General features: G+C 40.7%; 1 protein-coding gene across 5 annotated transcripts; it reads left to right on the top strand.

Annotated features, from left to right (window-relative positions):
• The first annotated feature begins 4,465 nt into the window (after positions 1 to 4,465).
• Positions 4,466 to 16,953, top strand: LOC135653154 (uroporphyrinogen decarboxylase 1, chloroplastic-like). 5 transcript variants are annotated; one of them, XM_065174748.1, is made up of 6 exons: positions 4,466 to 4,673; positions 4,768 to 4,895; positions 6,439 to 6,821; positions 7,978 to 8,262; positions 8,533 to 8,768; positions 9,894 to 10,433. In XM_065174748.1, exons 1-6 carry the CDS (start codon positions 4,645 to 4,647, stop codon positions 10,066 to 10,068), a joined length of 1,236 nt encoding a protein of 411 aa, XP_065030820.1. In that variant the 5' UTR covers positions 4,466 to 4,644; the 3' UTR covers positions 10,069 to 10,433. The 5 variants fall into 5 exon arrangements, with proteins under 5 accessions (XP_065030820.1, XP_065030822.1, XP_065030821.1 ...); XM_065174750.1 differs by lacking the exon at positions 9,894 to 10,433 and adding an exon at positions 16,405 to 16,459 and having other exon boundaries at positions 4,494 to 4,673; XM_065174749.1 differs by lacking the exon at positions 9,894 to 10,433 and adding an exon at positions 15,646 to 16,354 and having other exon boundaries at positions 4,494 to 4,673.
• Positions 16,954 to 18,252: the final 1,299 nt, after the last annotated feature.

The following is an 18,252-nucleotide window of genomic DNA, read 5'->3' as shown; positions in this document are numbered from 1 at the left end:
GGAGGCACAGAGCTTTCCTTGGACAGAGGTCAAGGACATGAACTCTTGCAGAGGCAAGAGTAGGATCATGTTGTTCCATGGGTCCTTCATTCTGATGGAGCGGACTTATCTTGCATGGTGCCAAAGACGAAGGTAGCTTTTGGGCACATAAACCTTATCTCGGAGAAGCATTCGATGGAGGAACAAAGGCGACTCAACTTGCGGAGGCGAAGTTGGGTTCAGAAGGCCTTGGCATGAGACAAAAGGATACAGAGGTGGGTACTCTTGAAGAATATGCCACAGTGTTACCGTTCAAGTTGTCATGAAGGAAGCAGTGCGCAGTAGAGATTATGCTGGTAGCGGTAGAGGCCCAGGATCCAAATAATGGTGCACTAATTACAGCGAAGTCAGTGGACTTCGGGAGCTACTAGGCAACGGACTATCCTAGAGCGATGCTTCATCTAGGTGTGACTCAAGAGTGGGTGGATGAAGGTCGATTACCAAAGGAGTGAACAAAATCGAAGTTGGAAGAGACCCTGCGATGTATTGGCAGAGGCCACACATTGAGGGATCACAATTCGAGTTCATCCCACAAGGATCAGAATGCAATAGAGATGTCACCAAGAGGCGACATGGTGCAGTGGATCGTGGTGGAATAGTTCGTGGCAATGCGATACACACGATATTGCCCCGTGAGGGACTAGATCATACGGAGGTATGATCAGTAGCTACTGGGAGCTCCACTTTGGTGAACAACACGACGGCAAGAAGGGCTATAGATTCAAGGAGTGAAGACCATGGTACCGTAGAGGCGGGTCTTCCGTCCGTGCATCGAATCTTGCATTAGATTAAAACCTTAGTTATCAGCATATGGGGGTTGTGTTCCACCAAGGAAAAAGTTCGAATGTAAGTTCCAGTGAGTCCCATGGGAGGAATTTGATCATGCAGAGGTATGATCAAAGCAGTTGGAGAGTTGGACTACTCCAAAGCCTATATTCGCTTAAGGGAGCCTGACAAGTCAGAGGATAAGGTCGAGTAAGCGAATGTTGCTACCAAGGAAGTTAAGGAGAACAGAATCGGTGCAAACCCTACAACATGATGGCAGAGGCCATGCATGGGAGTTGCAGTCTATCTTTCTATCGATCAAAGGGAGTTGCTTGGAGAACACAGAGGTGTTGAAGTAGAGGGTCAAAAGGGGCGAGAAAGCAACGACGAGTTCAGAGGGACTTAGCTACTCAAAATCAAGCATCAGTTAGAATGAAGGTGGACTTGGAGGAGTGCCACAGAGACATATCTACTGATCGGGAAGAAAAGGGATGCCGATGCGAGGCGACGGATAGTAGGACCATGGGCATGATAGCTCTATGGTACCACAGAGGCAGGACTTCCGTGAAAGTTATTGATCCTTTGCTCTCATGGAGGGAGAGCGCTTGGTCATGAAAGGGGCCGAAGAGGTGGAGCATGCAGAGGCAAACTCCAAGTATCGAGACAATGCTGAAGGGCAGAGGCCAAGGAACTTTGTAAGACCAGTGTCAACGAACTTCTCATCAAGATAGCCGAAAAAGAAGGACTTCGGGTCATGCAAGAGTGTACGACCAAGGAACGAAGCAGTCAGTACGCAGTGTTATACCTTTACTACTCAATGGAGTAAGCGGCAGGGTTGATGGAGAAGACGGTATAATCCTAGAGGCGACCAAAACTATTAGAGACTTACTCCAAGTTGGGATGAAAACTTCATGCATTCCAAAAGTTTGATAGCATTGAGAAGGTGAATCACAGTAGCTAACTCAATGTAAGGAGTGCAAACACTTCGAGTGCTTCAGAAGTGTGAGCAAAGAGCAGACAAAAGTTAGTAACCAGCTCGATGCATGAAGTACAACCCTTGAGGAGGCGGGCGAAGTCAAGTAACCATTGCTTTCTCAACTCTTAAGAGAATGAGCGAAACTGAGTACCCCAATTCTCTTATTTATCCAATAGAGGAGCTCTACATAGGTTCAAAGACCCTTCGAAGATATTAGAAGATAATAGTTGTCAAATCCTCACTAATGGTGATCAGTGCTACTGAGAGTAGATTATCTGCTTCATTTCCCAACAGAATGCTAATCGAAAGCGGAAGTGATGCAAATCTACTTGGAAGTGACAACTAAGTGAAAGAAGAGTTAATGGGCAAATTTTGTGGAGGAAGGACCCAAAACTTCAGAAGTTTGCGAGGCGATGCTCGTTAAAGCTCTAACAAGCATCCACCCAGTTTAAGCAGTATGAGGCATTTGAGAGACTAGCGCATAGTAAGGATGGTTTTTTTCTTCATCCGGAGGATTCGTAGGAACCAACAGGGATCAACACAACTCAGCCAACCCCATACTAGAGTCAGAGTCATTGGCGAGTTGAAGCAACATGGCGGATCAAAGGTTTGACTACTCAAAAACAACAGCGGAGAGCAGTTGGGTGCCAAGAGGCGCATTGCAGCTAGAGCAAAAGATTGAAGACTCAGCAAAGGCAAGGAGTTGCAGTGTCGGCAAAGGCTTCGATGAGGACGTCGAAGGAATAAGTAGGGGAGAATGTCATGGACAAAGTTCTAAACAGGATGTTTGATGTAATACTTATGTATGTCCGTGTCTTTCTGTTTGTTCATGCTTTACACATCATGTAGAGTAACGGTCGAAGGCTTAACAACCCCATTTTAGTTGGGTTTGGTGGCCTTTTTAGGCTTATAAATAAATGTTGTGTCATGTGGACACTTATGAGAGATATTTGATCTGTAGTGGACTATTTTGATCCTTTGTTGTACAACCGTTCAGAGCTTGTAAAGTCTGTTTATAATTTGCATTGTCTATGAAGTGTTTCCTAAACTGATGCTTGTCAATCCCGAGTGAGATACTTTCTCTAACATGTTTTCTCTTTTATAGGTCTTAAGGGACCCCGGGAGGTTTCGGGGAGGCTGACCTTTACAGACGAACACGCAAGGGTGCTGCACAACTTAGGCAAAACCAGCTAAATCCGTGACACTATGGCATATTCTTTAAAAGTACCCACCTCCGCGTCCTCTTGCCTCATGCCAAGGCCTTCTGAACCCAACTTCGCCTCCGCAAGTTGAGTCGCCTTAGTTCCTCCATCAAACGCTTCTTCGAGATAAGGTGCATATACCCAGAAGCTCCCTTCATCTTTGGTACCATGCAAGATGAGTCCGCTCCATCAGAATGAAAGACCCATGGAACAACATGATCCTGCTCTTGCTTCTGCAAGAGTTTATGTCCTTAACCTTTGTCTAAGGAAAGTTTATGCTCTTGCGTCTTTGGCACCATGCCTCCGCTCCATGTTCCATCTTCTATGTCAGCTCACTTCATGCGACTTGGGTACTTCACCAAGTTATACCCAAGTTGCTTCGCTCCTCGTTTTGCATTGAGTTGATGGTGACCCTCGCGCTCACCATTCCACGGGTCAGCCCTCCCTTGAGTTTGATCTTCATATCGACTCTGAGTGTGCCTTTATTTATTTTACTTTGGCTCGCTCCCCCCACTTGATCTTGCAATGCATCCACTAATGCATTCTCTCAAGCGAGATCATGCGACGACTTCTCGCCACTCGCTCGGTCCATTGAGCTTCGTGGAGTTGTTGTTTTTGAGATACTCTTCAACATATATGGTCTGTTGCACATGATTCTCCCTCTAGAGAATCGGGACCTATCCCTCCTGGATATCTGTCCTGTTGGACCAATATCTCTCTTTGCTTCTTTCTCTTTGAAAGTTTCGGAGACCAACATCCCCTCGGACTACTCTGATTACTGAATGGTCCACTACAAATCGAATATCTCTCACAAGTGTCCACATGGCACAACATTTATTTACAAGTCTAAGAAGGCCACCAAATCCAACTAAAATAGGGCTATTAAGCCTTCAACCATTCCTCTACATGTTATACAAAGCATGAACAAACAGAAAGATATGGGCATACATAAGTATTACATCAAACATCCTATTTAGAACTTTGTCCGTGACATTTCGTTGCAGAGCCTCTTATCACTATTTGCAACTCTTACACGAGGGCTTATCACCCTTTCAACTTGTAGCCCTTACGTGAGGTCTCGTTCACTGCCCTTTCTATTATCCTTCTCTACCCATAACATTCACATGAGGGTTCATTACATGAGAGTTGGCCACAACCTTCCGTTGCACAAGAGCTAATTGCCTCCCTTTATCAGCGCTTGTCATCCCGTCGTCCCTTGCAGTACTCGTGCGATGGCTTATCATCGTCGGGTGGCTAAGGGTAAAATGATAATTTTTTTAAATATTATAAGGATAAATTTTTTTTTCATATAATCAGATATGTTCTGTGAAAAATTTTAAAATTTAAATTTTTTAGGAGAAAATTTTAAGAGCTTTTTTTTTTTTTCAGGAATTCGTCCAAAAATATATTATATCTTTTTCGTGCGGAAATAGCGGCCTCCGGGTCAATTTGAAGGCAAGACGTAGCCCAGTTTTCTTGGCCCAATAACGAGGCAGCACGAAATAGCTCAACCGGTATGCAACAAATGAAAACGAGGGGATAGAAGAAGGGATAAGGGGAGGAGGCGAGCGCGCAAGGAAGTCTTCCCTTTCTGGTCACGACTACCCTCTCCTCCAATTTGATTGTCGATCTTTCCGATCTCTCTTGCTGCTAAGAGGCGAAATGTATTCGAGCTCGATTCCTATCAGAAGGTTCGGTTCCTATCTTTCTCTTCAATAAGCAGTAGGAGGAGATATATTGCCTTAAAGTTTCACTGACTCGGTATTGGATTTTCCATTTCGGTAGTGATTTCTTGATCGCTCCGGGATCTCCCGACTCTTATATCCGGCTTGGTTTGCTCCCAAATGGGAAGACCCGAAGCATCCGGCTTCTTTCCAGACGGCAGAGATCTCCTAGGGCAAGCCTCTGTTCTGGTATGACCCCGTAGTTTCCTTCACCAATGTGCCATTTTGTTCTCATTTTGTTTCTGTTTCTTGTTCGTAGTTATGATTTTGGTTGTTCGCTTGCACAAATTTTTGGTAATAGTCACGATGGATATGCCCAGTGGATGAGAACTGACCGATAAAGGTTGAGGGTTTTGTTTTGCTGTTTGCTCAAGATTTGGAGATTTTCCTTCTTTATTTGGCCACCTGCAGGTGTCGTTTGTGAAATTTGATTTCGTCCATTCTGAACTTTTATGAGAAGGATCGCTGGGACTTATGTTGACACTGAATTAGGTGCATGGAAAAGGTCTAAATGAGGTCAATTGAATTCAGCGAAGTAATGCCTTGTGAGATGTTATCCTGTTTCCAGAGTGGCAGGATCCAAGTTCCCAAACCCAAACTATACCTAAAATAGAACTTGTTGGCACTTATTACTACATTTAAACTTTTAAAACACACACCTAAAACATTGGTGTCGTCCATAATTTTACACCTAAAATTTTGGTGTAGTGTTGATGTACGAGACCAAAGGTCGAGGGTTCAAAACCTACTTTGATAATTTGACACTTAATATTGGTATGTGGTCTTGTGGTAGTATAACATATTCATTTACCAAAGGTTTAGAGATCAAAACCTCATAAGATAAAATATTTTGACACCTAAGGCATTGGTTTGATGATAGTGTACTGTGGTTAAGGGTTCAAATCCTCATTCGATAAATTTCTTAAGATGCTAGCTGGCTTACCAGGAAAATATTTTAATTGTTGATAGCAATATCCAATGATTGAATCCCATCATTACCACTTACCCTTTACTTAAAATAAACTTTTAAAACACTATCAAAGAAGGAAAGAAAAAATAATGGCAAAATTACATCTTAAAGAAAAAGAATTACAACTTGGAACTTATGTTACCTAAATAAGATTAAACTTACCTAAGCAAATTTGTTCTTCATTATTGTTCACTTCTGTTTTTTCTCCTATTTTAGATTTAAATATTAATTTCAGTATAACATCTTGAGGATGCCTAAAACATGTAACGGAGCCTCCCATGTTGACAAAAATCTGTCATGTGATTACGTATCTCTAGTGGAAAAACTTTGGCAAGGTGGAACTCTTATACTTATATTTAGATTATTTCCCCTCTCTTATGGGACTATTCTAATAAGATAATTTAACATTATCCTCAGCAAAGGACCTTTTCTTGACTAAACATTTTGGTATTGCTAAACTTATCTAACATCTCTCTCCACCTTGATTGGTTCAGTTCAACTTATGCATGGGTACCTGGAGCCTTTGTTAAGTAGAGTTGAATTAGAACAAGTTTCTAAAGGCATCTAGTGGACTCTATCTTGCAATACGACATTAAATGCATGTTTTGTTTTGTTTTGTTTTTTTACATTGTTGGAGGGCTATATCTATATTTCTTAAACAACAATGATTTATTAGTTTGGAAATTTTGCAGACACAAATAAACATTTTTTAAGAAAATTTAAAGATGGGTATCTATTTAAGTTTAAATAAATTCTTTTCAGATCCACTTTTAGTTCAGGCTGCTAGAGGAAATGCCATAAGTCGGCCTCCAGCATGGATGATGCGCCAAGCAGGAAGGTACATGGATGCTTACAAAAAGCTTGCCAAGAAACATCCATCGTTCAGAGAGAGATCTGAGACGGTTGACCTCATTGTAGAAATTTCTTTGCAGCCTTGGAAAGCTTTTCAGCCAGATGGGGTTATTATTTTTTCTGACATACTTACACCTTTACCTGCATTTGGTGTTCCTTTTGATATAGAAGAAGTAAAAGGCCCTATTATTCATTCACCAATTTGTGATGAGGAAGCACTTAAATGCTTGCATCCTATTGACCTAGAGAAGCTTCAATTTGTGGGGGAGTCTCTATCGATCTTGCGTGAGGAGGTAAATATCAGTTTTGTATGTTCCATAACATTCAAAAGAATTAAAATTTAACACAATCTCCTTGGTCTTATATGTTATCATTCAAAATTATAGTAGCAAGTTGCATTAAAAACACACAAATATAGCAATTGGAATGTTAATTCACTTAAATATCAAATCAACCAATTGAGTTTTTCTTCTTTTGGTACACGTATATGTTTGTTATGATAAATGCATACTGAAAAGAAGTTGGAAAAACTCTACTAGCTTTTCAGATGTTTCTATTTAAATGTCTACTGGGTTTTCATTTTTTTTCCCTCTTTTAAATCGCATTGAATAAGGTGGCTCTTTCTACATGTCTACTAAGCCTTGTTATCATGGAAACTTGGTTGATCATAGTATGAGTCATAGAAACATGTGTTTCTTGCTTGCAACCTCCACAAATCTGTTATCAGGAGAACTTTGTGTGCTGTGCCATCTTTTTTCTATTTTCTCTCATATTTTCTTGTTTCGTCATCAAGCATTGGCTTTAGGGGTTTGAATTGAATTTGACGTCGTTAGCCACTTCTATGGTGCTTTCTTAATTTTTAGTTGTGCTTTACGACCATCAATTATGATTGGATACGTCTTGGATGTGTAAACCTTTAGCTGCTGTGCCAAAGCAATTGAGTTTCTATCCTTTAATTGGTTAGTATTACTTATTGGTCAAGGTCTAGGTATTGACACCAGTTTCCATACTGGAATCCTATTGGAACAGTATGTGCCAACTGGTATGGTATGATTAGCTTTGGTACATCAATGAAAATATCATAAAATTGTTAAAATTTTGGTTCTGACCTTGACAATTTGTACACCAAATTAGCATAAAACAGTCAGTAGAAATGGTAAACCGTCATTTTTGATACCAGGTACTATATAAATATCCATTTAATTTAGTTGCATTATGGGAAGTGTGATCATTGGCCGGTGTCGATGTATTTCCTTCACTGGCTTTGTGATAATTTTTGGTTGAATATTGATATTATCTTTCTGGTTGTATGCATGAAATTAACTTCACTGGCTTTATGACAAATTTTGGTTGGATATTAATATTATCTTTCTGGTTGTATGCTTGAAGTTGCCGACATACATGTCATATTGTCTAACTTGTGATTTTAATCTTTCATTTGTGACATAGGTTGGGGAGAAAGCAGCAGTGCTTGGTTTTGTTGGGGCACCATGGACCATCGCTACTTATGTTGTGGAGGGGGGTAGTACTCGCACATATACGACTATAAAACGCATGTGCCACACTGCACCTCGTGTTCTCAAGGTTCTTCTTTCTCATTTGACACAAGCAATATCCGACTATGTCATTTTCCAAGTGAAATCAGGCGCTCAGTGCATACAGATTTTTGACTCTTGGGGTGGACAACTTCCACCTAATATTTGGGAACAGTGGTCAAAACCATATATTGAACAGGTAAAGTCAACAAAAGGATTGTTTGAATATGTTCATTTCTGATTTTCATCCAACGTTTTTGTTTACTGAAAGTTTTATAAGAATTTGACACCTTTTCGTTTTTTTTTAAACCTGGAAATTCCTAAATTATTTTGGATGGAAGTATATTTAAATCTGAAGTCAAGATCTTGTTATATCAAAGTAAAAAAATCAAGTATTATTAAATGCTTTGATCACAAAAAGGACACTTTACCAACTTGGCCATTATATAGTCTACCTTTCAATATGCAGATAGTGAGTTTAGTCCGGAAAGAATGCCCTCAGATACCACTTGTATTGTATATAAATGGTAATGGTGGTCTACTGGAGCGCATGACTGGAATTGGAGTTGATGTGATTGGGCTCGACTGGACAGTGGATATGGCAGATGGAAGGAGGCGTCTTGGCTATAATGTTAATGTGCAGGGAAATGTTGACCCTGCTTATCTTTTTTCCCCACTCCCAGTTTTAACTGATGAAATCCATAGGTCAGTGCCATTTGTTTTTAGTTAGCTAAGTATGTGTTTGATATCTTTGATTTTCTTCACCAGTAGCAGGTTGGCGTTTCTTCTTATGAATTTAATATTCCAAATAACCTATTTCCCCTCAGCTCTTTCCTTTTACAAAATTTATTTTATGAATCCTTTAAGGAATTTGTGATATCTCTGTTTGATGTTTGAACATTCTTGAGATGAAATCAATGCAGCTTAGACTTGCAGAGAAACTTAAGTTAATCATTTTTTTATTTAGGTGCAATGAAAACTTAAGAAATGATCAGGCTTTTGTGTCAGCCAATTTTGAGAAAAATGACCATGAGTCAACCTGTTCTACTAAATTTTATGGCCCTTTGTATCGTTGGAGCTCTTGTACACTTATCAGGGATCATTTTGTTTTTCAAAACAACCTCTGCATTCTACATTATATTATTTGTTCTTCTGTTATTTTTACTCTATAAAAAAAAATCAAAATTTAGTTTTTATCCTTTTTTCATTCAGGAGCTTTCTCCAGTCTTCATTAGTGAAAACATGCTTCTACAATCAATCTATTGTTCAACTGTTTGTGTTCAAGGGCTGTCACTGTATGTCATCACCAAAGTCATCCCATTTTATGTAGTAGTTCAATGTTACTTCAGCATAGCAATTCGATTAACATCTCTTTTATGTTTTTTAGTAGTAAAGTTGTTCTTCTGTGATCTACATGATCAAGGTTCAGGTCATGAAAACAACCTCTTTGACAACATTTATTCGCCCCATACGTTGCATTGGTGGGAGCCTTTGCATTGGGCCCTTCTTTTGTCAGTTTAACTACTATAGGATAGCTACTTGGGACAGTTCTCTAATGCAAGATATGCAATGCCAACGTGGACACTTTCAGAGTGTGCAGTGTGATAACATAGCATGGTGATAGAGGTGGGGTGCATTAGCACAACCCTGGCTTTAAAACTGATTTTTGTGCTAAGAAATATCTTTACCATGCATTGGATTATGCCTCCCTACTGGAAGAAATCCGTGTTATCCATTGCATTGAGAGTGTGTTTCAAACTCATAATGAATTTTTATTTGAAGCTAAGCTTCCAAATGTAGTATGTGACCAGTTGAAATGTTAATGTGCAGGGTTGTGAGGTGTGCTGGGCGAAGGGGGCATATACTTAATCTGGGTCATGGGGTTCTCATGAATACCCCAGAAGAGGCTGTTGCTCATTTCTTTGATGTCGTGAGAGGCTTGAGCTATGACACTCTTTTTGAAGATGGTGTAACCGCTCAAGAATTAGAGCCTCTTAAGCTGTAAATTGAGAGGCTAATTTGTGAATGCATTATCTCCATTGACTTATGGTATCACAACCAGGCTAATCTGTAGTAAAGCTTCTTAGTCTTCTTTCACTTGAAGACCAAGTTCAAGTTGTTTATTTGTTCTTTTTGCCGGTTAGTAATACCTCGTATTCCTATGATTGCCTTGTATGCATATTTAATATTTAGTAGGCCTGTTGTTCCAATGGAAACAAAGGTCAATGTCACCCCAACATGAGAGTAAATAAGATCGTAGAGACGGTAACATAGTGTATTAGTTTTTGTTTTCATTTGTTTGTATTAGTAAATATTTAGAGTTGGTGAAAACAACTATTTGTTGCAAATGGATTAGCTTTCTTTCACTTCTTTCTCTTTTTCCAAATAGAAGCAATGTTATGATTCTCTTGGTGACTATCACTAAAGCTGCACGAACAGATGATGCGATGTCACGGACAAAATTAGGGGTGTTTGATATAATACTTATGCATGTCCATGTTTTTTGGTTTGTTCATGTTTTGCACAACATGTAAAGGGTTGACAGTAGGCTTAGTAACCCCATTTTCTTTCGATCTGTAGTGGACCATTTTGGATTCTTTATTGTGCGACCGTTCAGAGCTTATAAAGTCTGTTTATAATTTGCATTGGTTATGAAGTGTTTCATGAAATGATTACTTGTGGATCCTGAGTGAGATGTTTTCTCTAACTTGTTTTCTTTTTTGTAGGTCCTAAGAGCCCATAGAAGTTTCAGGGAGGTTGACTTTTGCGGATGGATACGCAAGGGTGTCACATGATTTAGGCAAAACCAGCTAAGTCTGTGACATATGGTATCAGAGCGGGACAAGCAATCATATAAACACTTGGCATGCAAACATGGAGAACCTAACGAGGCTACGTTGAGGGCAACCAGTACGCGTGACCGTTTGAGGGAAAGCGGGCATGGAGATGTAGGGAAACGGAGCCGTTAAGAGGAGCGGGCATTTGAGATTGGCATTCAGAGGAATTGTCAACCCTTCTCGCAAAAGGCACCACGAGGACAAGCAAGCTGGAAGGAATGCGTAGTGCACAAAGGTTGCGATGGCTGAGTTTGAATTACGGCTCAATGTTGGCAACCATACTTGATGGTGCTCACGGCAAGTGAGACGCTTGGTAAAGGATGAGACCATGCAAGGTGAAATGGGTTGCTCAGCGATCGAAAAAGTTGTGCAAAGCTCACAAAGGTGAGGGGAATTGTTAATTCGAATAATTCGGTACTCATGCAAGGGCTTGTATGCGAACGATGGAGTGTTCGTGGCCATCCCAAGGCGACCGAAACTTGGCGTCATAGAACCTTGAAACTTTATCTTCAGCTTGAGAAGGATACGTTCGTAGGAGGTTGAAGTGTGCAGCGAGTTCAGCATGTTGCTAGGCCTTGAGGGGTGCAACGGGAGCTGTATTGGCGTGGAGTCGTAATCTAGCAAGTGCGTTTGCGAGAGGCAGAACAATGCACAGTTTGTTTAGCAAAGCGAAGTAGTCCAAGGAGATGGTGGTCTTCAAAACTTTCAAAGAGAAGGAAGCGAAGAGAGAAGCTTCTCTAACGGGATAGATATCCGGGAGGGATAAGTCCCGGATCTCTAAAGGGAGAACCATGTGCAACGGACCACACATGTTGAGGAGAAGAACCTCAAAACAACTTCACAAAGCTCAACGGACCGAGCGAGTGGTGATGAGTCGTCACATGATCTTGCTTGAGATAATGCATTGGGGGGATGCATTGCGAGATCAAGTGGGGAAGCGACCCAAGGCAACTCAAATGAAGGCACACTTGGAGTCAATATGGAGATCAGACTCAATGGAGGGCTGACCCATGGAATGGTGGGCGTGAGGACCATCATCAACTCAATGCAAATCGAGGAGCGGAGCAACTTGGGTGTAACTAAGCGAAGTACTCAAGCCGCATGAAGGGAACCAGCATGGAAGATGGTACATGGAGTGGAGGCACAAAGCTTTCCTTGGACAGAGGTCAATGACATGAACTCTTACAGAGGCAAGAGCGGGATCATGTCGTTTCATAGGTCCTTCATTCTAATGGAGTGAGACTCATCTTGTATGGTGCCAAAGACGAAGGGAGCTTCTGGGCACATGCACCTTATCTCGGAAAAGCATTTGACGGAGGAACCAAGGTGACTCAACTTGCGAAGGCAAAGTTGGGTTCAAAAGGCATTGGCACGGTGCAAGAAGATGCGGAGGCGGGTACTCTTGAAGAATATGCCATAGTGTTGTCATTCGAGTTGCCATGAAGGAAGAGGTGCACAACGGAGATTGTTCTGGTAGGGGCAGAGGCCCAGGATCTAGACAATTGTACACCAATTTCAGTGAAGTCGGTGGACTTCGGGAATTACTAGGCGACGGACTATCCTAGAGCGGTGTTTCGTTTAGGTGTGACTCGAGAGCGAATGGACGAATGTCGATTACCAAATGAGCGAACACAATCGAAGGTGGAAGGGGCCCTGCGATGTGTTGGCAAAGGCCACACATGGAGGGATCATAATCCGAGTTCATCCCACAAGGATCAGAATGCAATGAAGATTTCACCAGGAGGCGACATGGTGCAGCGGATCATGGTGGAATAGTTCATGGCAATGCGATACACACGAATTTAGTCCCGCGAGGGACTAGATCATACAGAGGTATGATCTAGAGCTACTGGGAGCTCCACTTCGGTGAACAAAACGATGACAAGAAGGGCTATAGATTCAAGGAGTGAAAGTCATGGTACTGCAAAGGCAGGTCTTCCGTGCGTGCATCGAATTTTGCATCGGATGAAAGCCTTGGTCATTAGCATATGGGGGTTGTGTACCACTGAGGGAAAAGTTCGAATGCAAGTACTAGTGAGTCCCATGGGAGAGACTTGATCATGCAGAGGTATGATCAGAGCAGCTGGAGAGTTGGACTGCTCTAGAGCCCATATTCGCTTAAGGGAGCCCGACAAGTCAGAGAAGGTCGAGCAAGCGAACGTTGCTACCAATGAAGCTAAGGAGAATAGAATCGGTACAAACCCTACAACATGATGGCAGAGTCCATGCATGGGAGTTGCAGTTTGTCTTTCCATCGACCAAGGGGAACTGTTGGGAGAATACAAAGGTGTTGAAGTAGGGGCGAGGAAGTGATAACGAGTCCAGAGGGACTTAGCTACCCAAAACCAAGCATCGGTTAGAATAGAGGTGGACTTGGAAGAGTGCCACAGAGGCAGATCTATTAATCGCGGAAAAAGGGATGCATATACAAGACGACGGATAGTAGGGCCATGGGCATGGCAGCATCATGGTACCGTAGAGGCGGGACTTCCGTAAAGTCATCGATCCCTTGCTCTCATGGAAGGGAGCGCTTGGTCGTGAAAGGGGTCGAGGAGGTGAAGAATGCAAAGGCAAACTCCAAGTACCGAGACAAGGCTGAAGGGCAGAGGCCAGGGAACTTCGTAAGATCGGTGTCAACGAGCTTCTCATCAAGATAGTCAAAAGTGGAGGACTTTGGGTCAATGCAAGAGTGCACAACCAAGGAACGAAGCAGGCAGTATGCGGTGTTGTACCTTTGCTACTCAGTGGAGTAGGTGGCTAGGTTGATAGAGAAGACGGTACAATCCCAAAGACGACCATAACTATCATAGACTTACTCCAAGTTGGGCTAAAAACTTCCTGCATTCTAAAAGTTTGATGTCATTGAGAAGGTGAATCATAGTAACTAACTCAACGCAATGAGTGCAAACACTTCAAGTACTTCATAAGTGTGAGCAAAGAGCAAGTGAAGACCAATAACCAGCTCGATGCATGAAGTATAACCCTGTAGGAGGCGGGCAAAGTCAAGTAATCTTGGCTTTCTCAACTCTTAAGAGAATGAGTGAAACCGAGTACCCAAATTCTCTTATCTATCCAGTAGAGGGGCTCTGTACAGGTTTAAAGACCATTCGAAGAAATCTAATAGAAGACAACAGTTGTTAAATCTTCACCAATGGTGATCAGTGCTGCTAAGAGTAGATTATCCGCTTCATTTCCCAACAGAATATCAATCGAAAGTGGAAGTGATACGAAACTACTTGGAAGTGACTATTGAATCTCGAATTTTGATTATGAAACCAATTGATAGTGTTTATGGTTTAATCTGATCTGCGTTTTGAGTGACGCATGATGCTTTGATCAAGGAGAGACAACTAAAGCAGGAAGAATCATGTTGGGTAGAGAAAAATGTCAAAAGATTAGACGTCGGGCCGAAGGATCGGTCGACGTATCGACAGAAGGCTTCGGGCCATGGATTCGGGCATTGGGCTAAGAAGAGCAGATATTGCGCCAAGGATATTGAAGTTGCGGAGGTCAACTGGCCGATTGGGCAATAGGCCACAAGAGAGGACGATGCGCCGAAGAATTGGACGAAGCGTCGATGGACCAATGACATGTCGGACGACATTATTCATGCTTAGTAATAATTGTCTAGATCGAAGTGTATTTTTTATGTGTGCAAGATTAACTACGATAGCAAGGCATAAAGCAAAATGAAGTCCGGAGTCAAGAACACGATTTCGTTGGGAGTTCGAGAGTTCGTCGGAGGTCCGGACGTTCGTCAGAAGTTCTGCCGAAATTGATTGAGAAGTCCTGGAGCTTGCTAAAGAAGTTCGTTGGAACTCGCCAAGAAGATCATTGTGAAGTCCAGGAGCTTCCCGGGAGTCCACCGGAACATTATCGAGAGATCGTCGGAAGATCGCCGGAAGATCGTCGGAAGAAACCGGACTTATCTTGCTTAGATTATGTCTTAAGAATCGTAGCTAGCACATAATTAGAATTGTGATTGGGAGGTAATCCTATCAACTCTGTTAGGGGCCAACTGGGCCCGAAGGTGGGCTGGTTTGGGCCGAATTCAATGCCCAACCATGGTGTTGAACCTTGGTCGACGGTGGCACCGCCTGGGGAACATCACCTCAGGAAATTTGGGCGGTGGTACCGCCCCTGTTCGGCGGTGTTACCGCCTAGTACCAGATCCTGCAGCGGTAGTACCGCCCAAGAACGACGGTGGTACCGCCAGTACCCAGGAAACCTGGGATGAGACCTTTTTAGGCTCCAAGTTTGAATCAACTTGAAGCCTATAAGTGCCCCTCTCATCCTTGGTTAACAAACACAAGCACAGAGAATTTAGAAAGGGAAAAACGTTGTAGAAATCTCTTGTGAGAATCCTCCTCTAGTCTAAGTATTAGAATTCTGTTTAGAGAGGAGTGTGTGTGCTTGTAAGGGTTTTCTCCTAAACCCGGTAAAAGGAGAAGAGGGGTATAAGAAGGAGGTTGATCTTCGCCTATTAAAGGAAGATCGATAGTGGATGCCAGTGGCCTCGACGGAAGAGGAATCAAAGGAGTGGATGTAGGTCACGACGACCGAACCACTATAAATCTGGTTTACATTTTACTTTGAACAATTTATCTTTACTGCAAACCACTTTACCTCCTTACTTGCTTTACATTCAATACGCTCTTACTTTGCTTTTAAAGTTAACCATTTCCGAAATTGGTTTTATCGTACGAAGAGATTTTTTGTAACCATTTTGAAGACGTATTTTACAGCTGCACTAATTCACCCCCCCTCTTAGTGCCGACTCGTTCCTAACAGTGACAACTAAGTGAAAGAAGAGTCGAATGGTAAATTTTATGGAGGAAGGACCCAAAAACTTCAAAAGTTTGCGAGGCGATGCTCGTTAAAGTTCTAACAGGCGTCTATCCAGTTCAAACGATATTAGGTAATTGAGACACAAGCGCATACTAAGGATGATCTTTTCTTCATCTGAAGGATCCGCAAGAACCAATAATGATCAACACAACTCATCCAACCTCATACTAGAGTTATAGTCATTGGCGAGTTGAAGCATCATGGCAGATTAAAAGTTCGACTACTCAACAACAGCAACGGAGAGCAGCTAGGAGCCAAGAGGCGCATTGTAGCTAGAACAGAAGACTGAAGACTCAGTAAAGGCGAGGAGTTGCAATGTCGACAAAGGCGTCAACGAGGACGTCGAAGGAATAAGTGGGGGAGAATGTCACGGACAAAATTATAAATGGGGTGTTCGACGTAATGCTTATGTATGTCCGTGTCTTTTGGTTTGTTTATGCTTTGCACAACATGTAAAGGGTTGGTAGTAGGCTTAGTAGCCCCATTTTTTTTCGGTCTGTAGTGGACCATTTTGGATCCTTTGTTGTGCGATCGTTCAGAGCTTGTAAAGTTTGTTTGTAATTTGATTGGTCATAAAGTGTTTCATAAAATGATTGCTTATGGATCCCGAATGAGGTGTTTTATCTAACTCATTTTCTCTTTTGTATGTATTAAAGGACCATAGGAGGTTTCGGAGAGGCTGATCTTTCTCCGTGATAGTGAGCTAACTGATAATCTATCAAATTTTCCTATTTGTTCAATAATTCATACTCATGAGCCATGTAGTTTCTTTTATGCATATAAGGTGATTGGATTGCGGCAATACTACAACGGTGTGGATTTGTTTGATCAGATGTATGATTCCACCGCTCTGCTCAGTAGACCATTTAGAAGTATTGCTTCAGAAAAGTAAACCTCTATCAGGAAAAGAGAAAAAAGAAATGATCTCACTTTGTACATCACTTCAGTGAGATTTAAGCAGTTTTTAAATGCTTGCTTTACTTACTGATGTTTAGTCTCTCCAAAAACTGCTGCTATTACTTGACAATGAGCTTTTGGTGAACGAGTTAAATGGAGTCTGAGTCAGCATATCTGGGTTGACAGCCAAAATTGACGTTAATATTAGTTTTTGTCATGCTTGTCAAAAATTTATTGTGCATTTGGAAATGTACAGACATATAGTCAAACCTTTCTCTTGTAAATTTCTGGCAATTTGTTACATCTCATTGAATGCATCAGTCTGATTTCAAACTTTGCAACAAAATTGTATACATTTACTTACAGTAATAAGGCTGTTAGTACACAATGCAGTTAGTTTGTCCTACATTGATGTAAGTTGACTTGCAAATTTTCATCAAATTTTGTTGTTCCTATCTATCAGGTACTCGTGATATATTGTTAAGAGATAATATTCGGAATCCTATCAGATGGATTTTGGCTTAGTATAATTATGAATTGATAGGGCTCACTGATTTAGTGATTATTCCTGACACAATTTTTCTCATCGTAAGGCAAAAAGGCTTCTTTGTCTTCTTCTCAAGTTGTAAAGTTCATAGCTTCTTTGTCTTCTTCTGTAGTGTCTTGGCTGCACTCTGAGCCACAGAAGTTGGTTCTACCACATTTACAGAAAAAAAGTTCACAATGTTTCTGTAACTAAAGTTGGCGGCGGAAAAGGACTTGAGTTTGGTACTGTCATAAGAAAGAAGTGCCATTATATTTTACTAATTAACATGTACTTACTCTCGGGCTTGACCTTATTTTAGCAGTAAATATGTGTCATTTTATAATATCATTTTAGTAAACAAGTCAATCACTAGGTCTTCAATTTCAAATAATATCATATGTAATAAATGATATAATACTTATCGGTTCATCAACAAATCGGTCGGTACACGGATTGTTCGTTGTCAGACGATATTATATATGTATATATATATATATATGAGTATATATATATGAGTATATATATATATATATATATATATATATATATACATGTATATATATATATATATATATATATATATACATGTATATATATATATATATATGAGTATATATATATGAGTATATATATATATATATATATATACATGTATATATATATATACATGTATATATATATATATACATGTATATATACACATACATGTATATATACACATACATATATATATACATATACATATATATATATATACATATACATATATATATATATACATATACATATATATATATATATATATATATATATATATATATATATATATATATATATATATATATGACATCATTCTCTTAGGAAAAAAGAGATGCTCGTTAAAAAAGAGAAATGTGATATATCATAATAAATATATCGCTTGATATATAGTATCTTATTGTATCGAATGAATATCAAAACTTTAGTATTATATAATATTTCAATCCTCGATCAAAAGATGGTTTAGAGGCATCACTCGACGTCTCGAGCTCTTCCGATGTTGGAAGCAAGGAGAGGCTAACAATGATATTATTTCTGGCGA

This window comes from Musa acuminata, chromosome BXJ3-11 (genome assembly GCF_036884655.1).
Source record: "Musa acuminata AAA Group cultivar baxijiao chromosome BXJ3-11, Cavendish_Baxijiao_AAA, whole genome shotgun sequence".
In the NCBI taxonomy this organism is placed as follows: Eukaryota; Viridiplantae; Streptophyta; class Magnoliopsida; order Zingiberales; family Musaceae; genus Musa; species Musa acuminata.
The sequence above is the reverse complement of the archived record's forward strand: the minus strand, read 5'-3'. Positions and strand labels throughout refer to the sequence as shown.

What these genes read in the sequence shown, in the direction of transcription:
- LOC135653154 (XM_065174748.1), top strand. Translation starts at nt 4,645, where the DNA reads ATGTATTCGAGCTCGATTCCTATCAGAAG. An exon ending in TAGGGCAAGCCTCTGTTCTG is followed by an intron (nt 4,896 to 6,438) that starts GTATGACCCCGT and finishes AATTCTTTTCAG; the next exon opens with ATCCACTTTTAGTTCAGGCT. An exon ending in TATCGATCTTGCGTGAGGAG is followed by an intron (nt 6,822 to 7,977) that starts GTAAATATCAGT and finishes TTTGTGACATAG; the next exon opens with GTTGGGGAGAAAGCAGCAGT.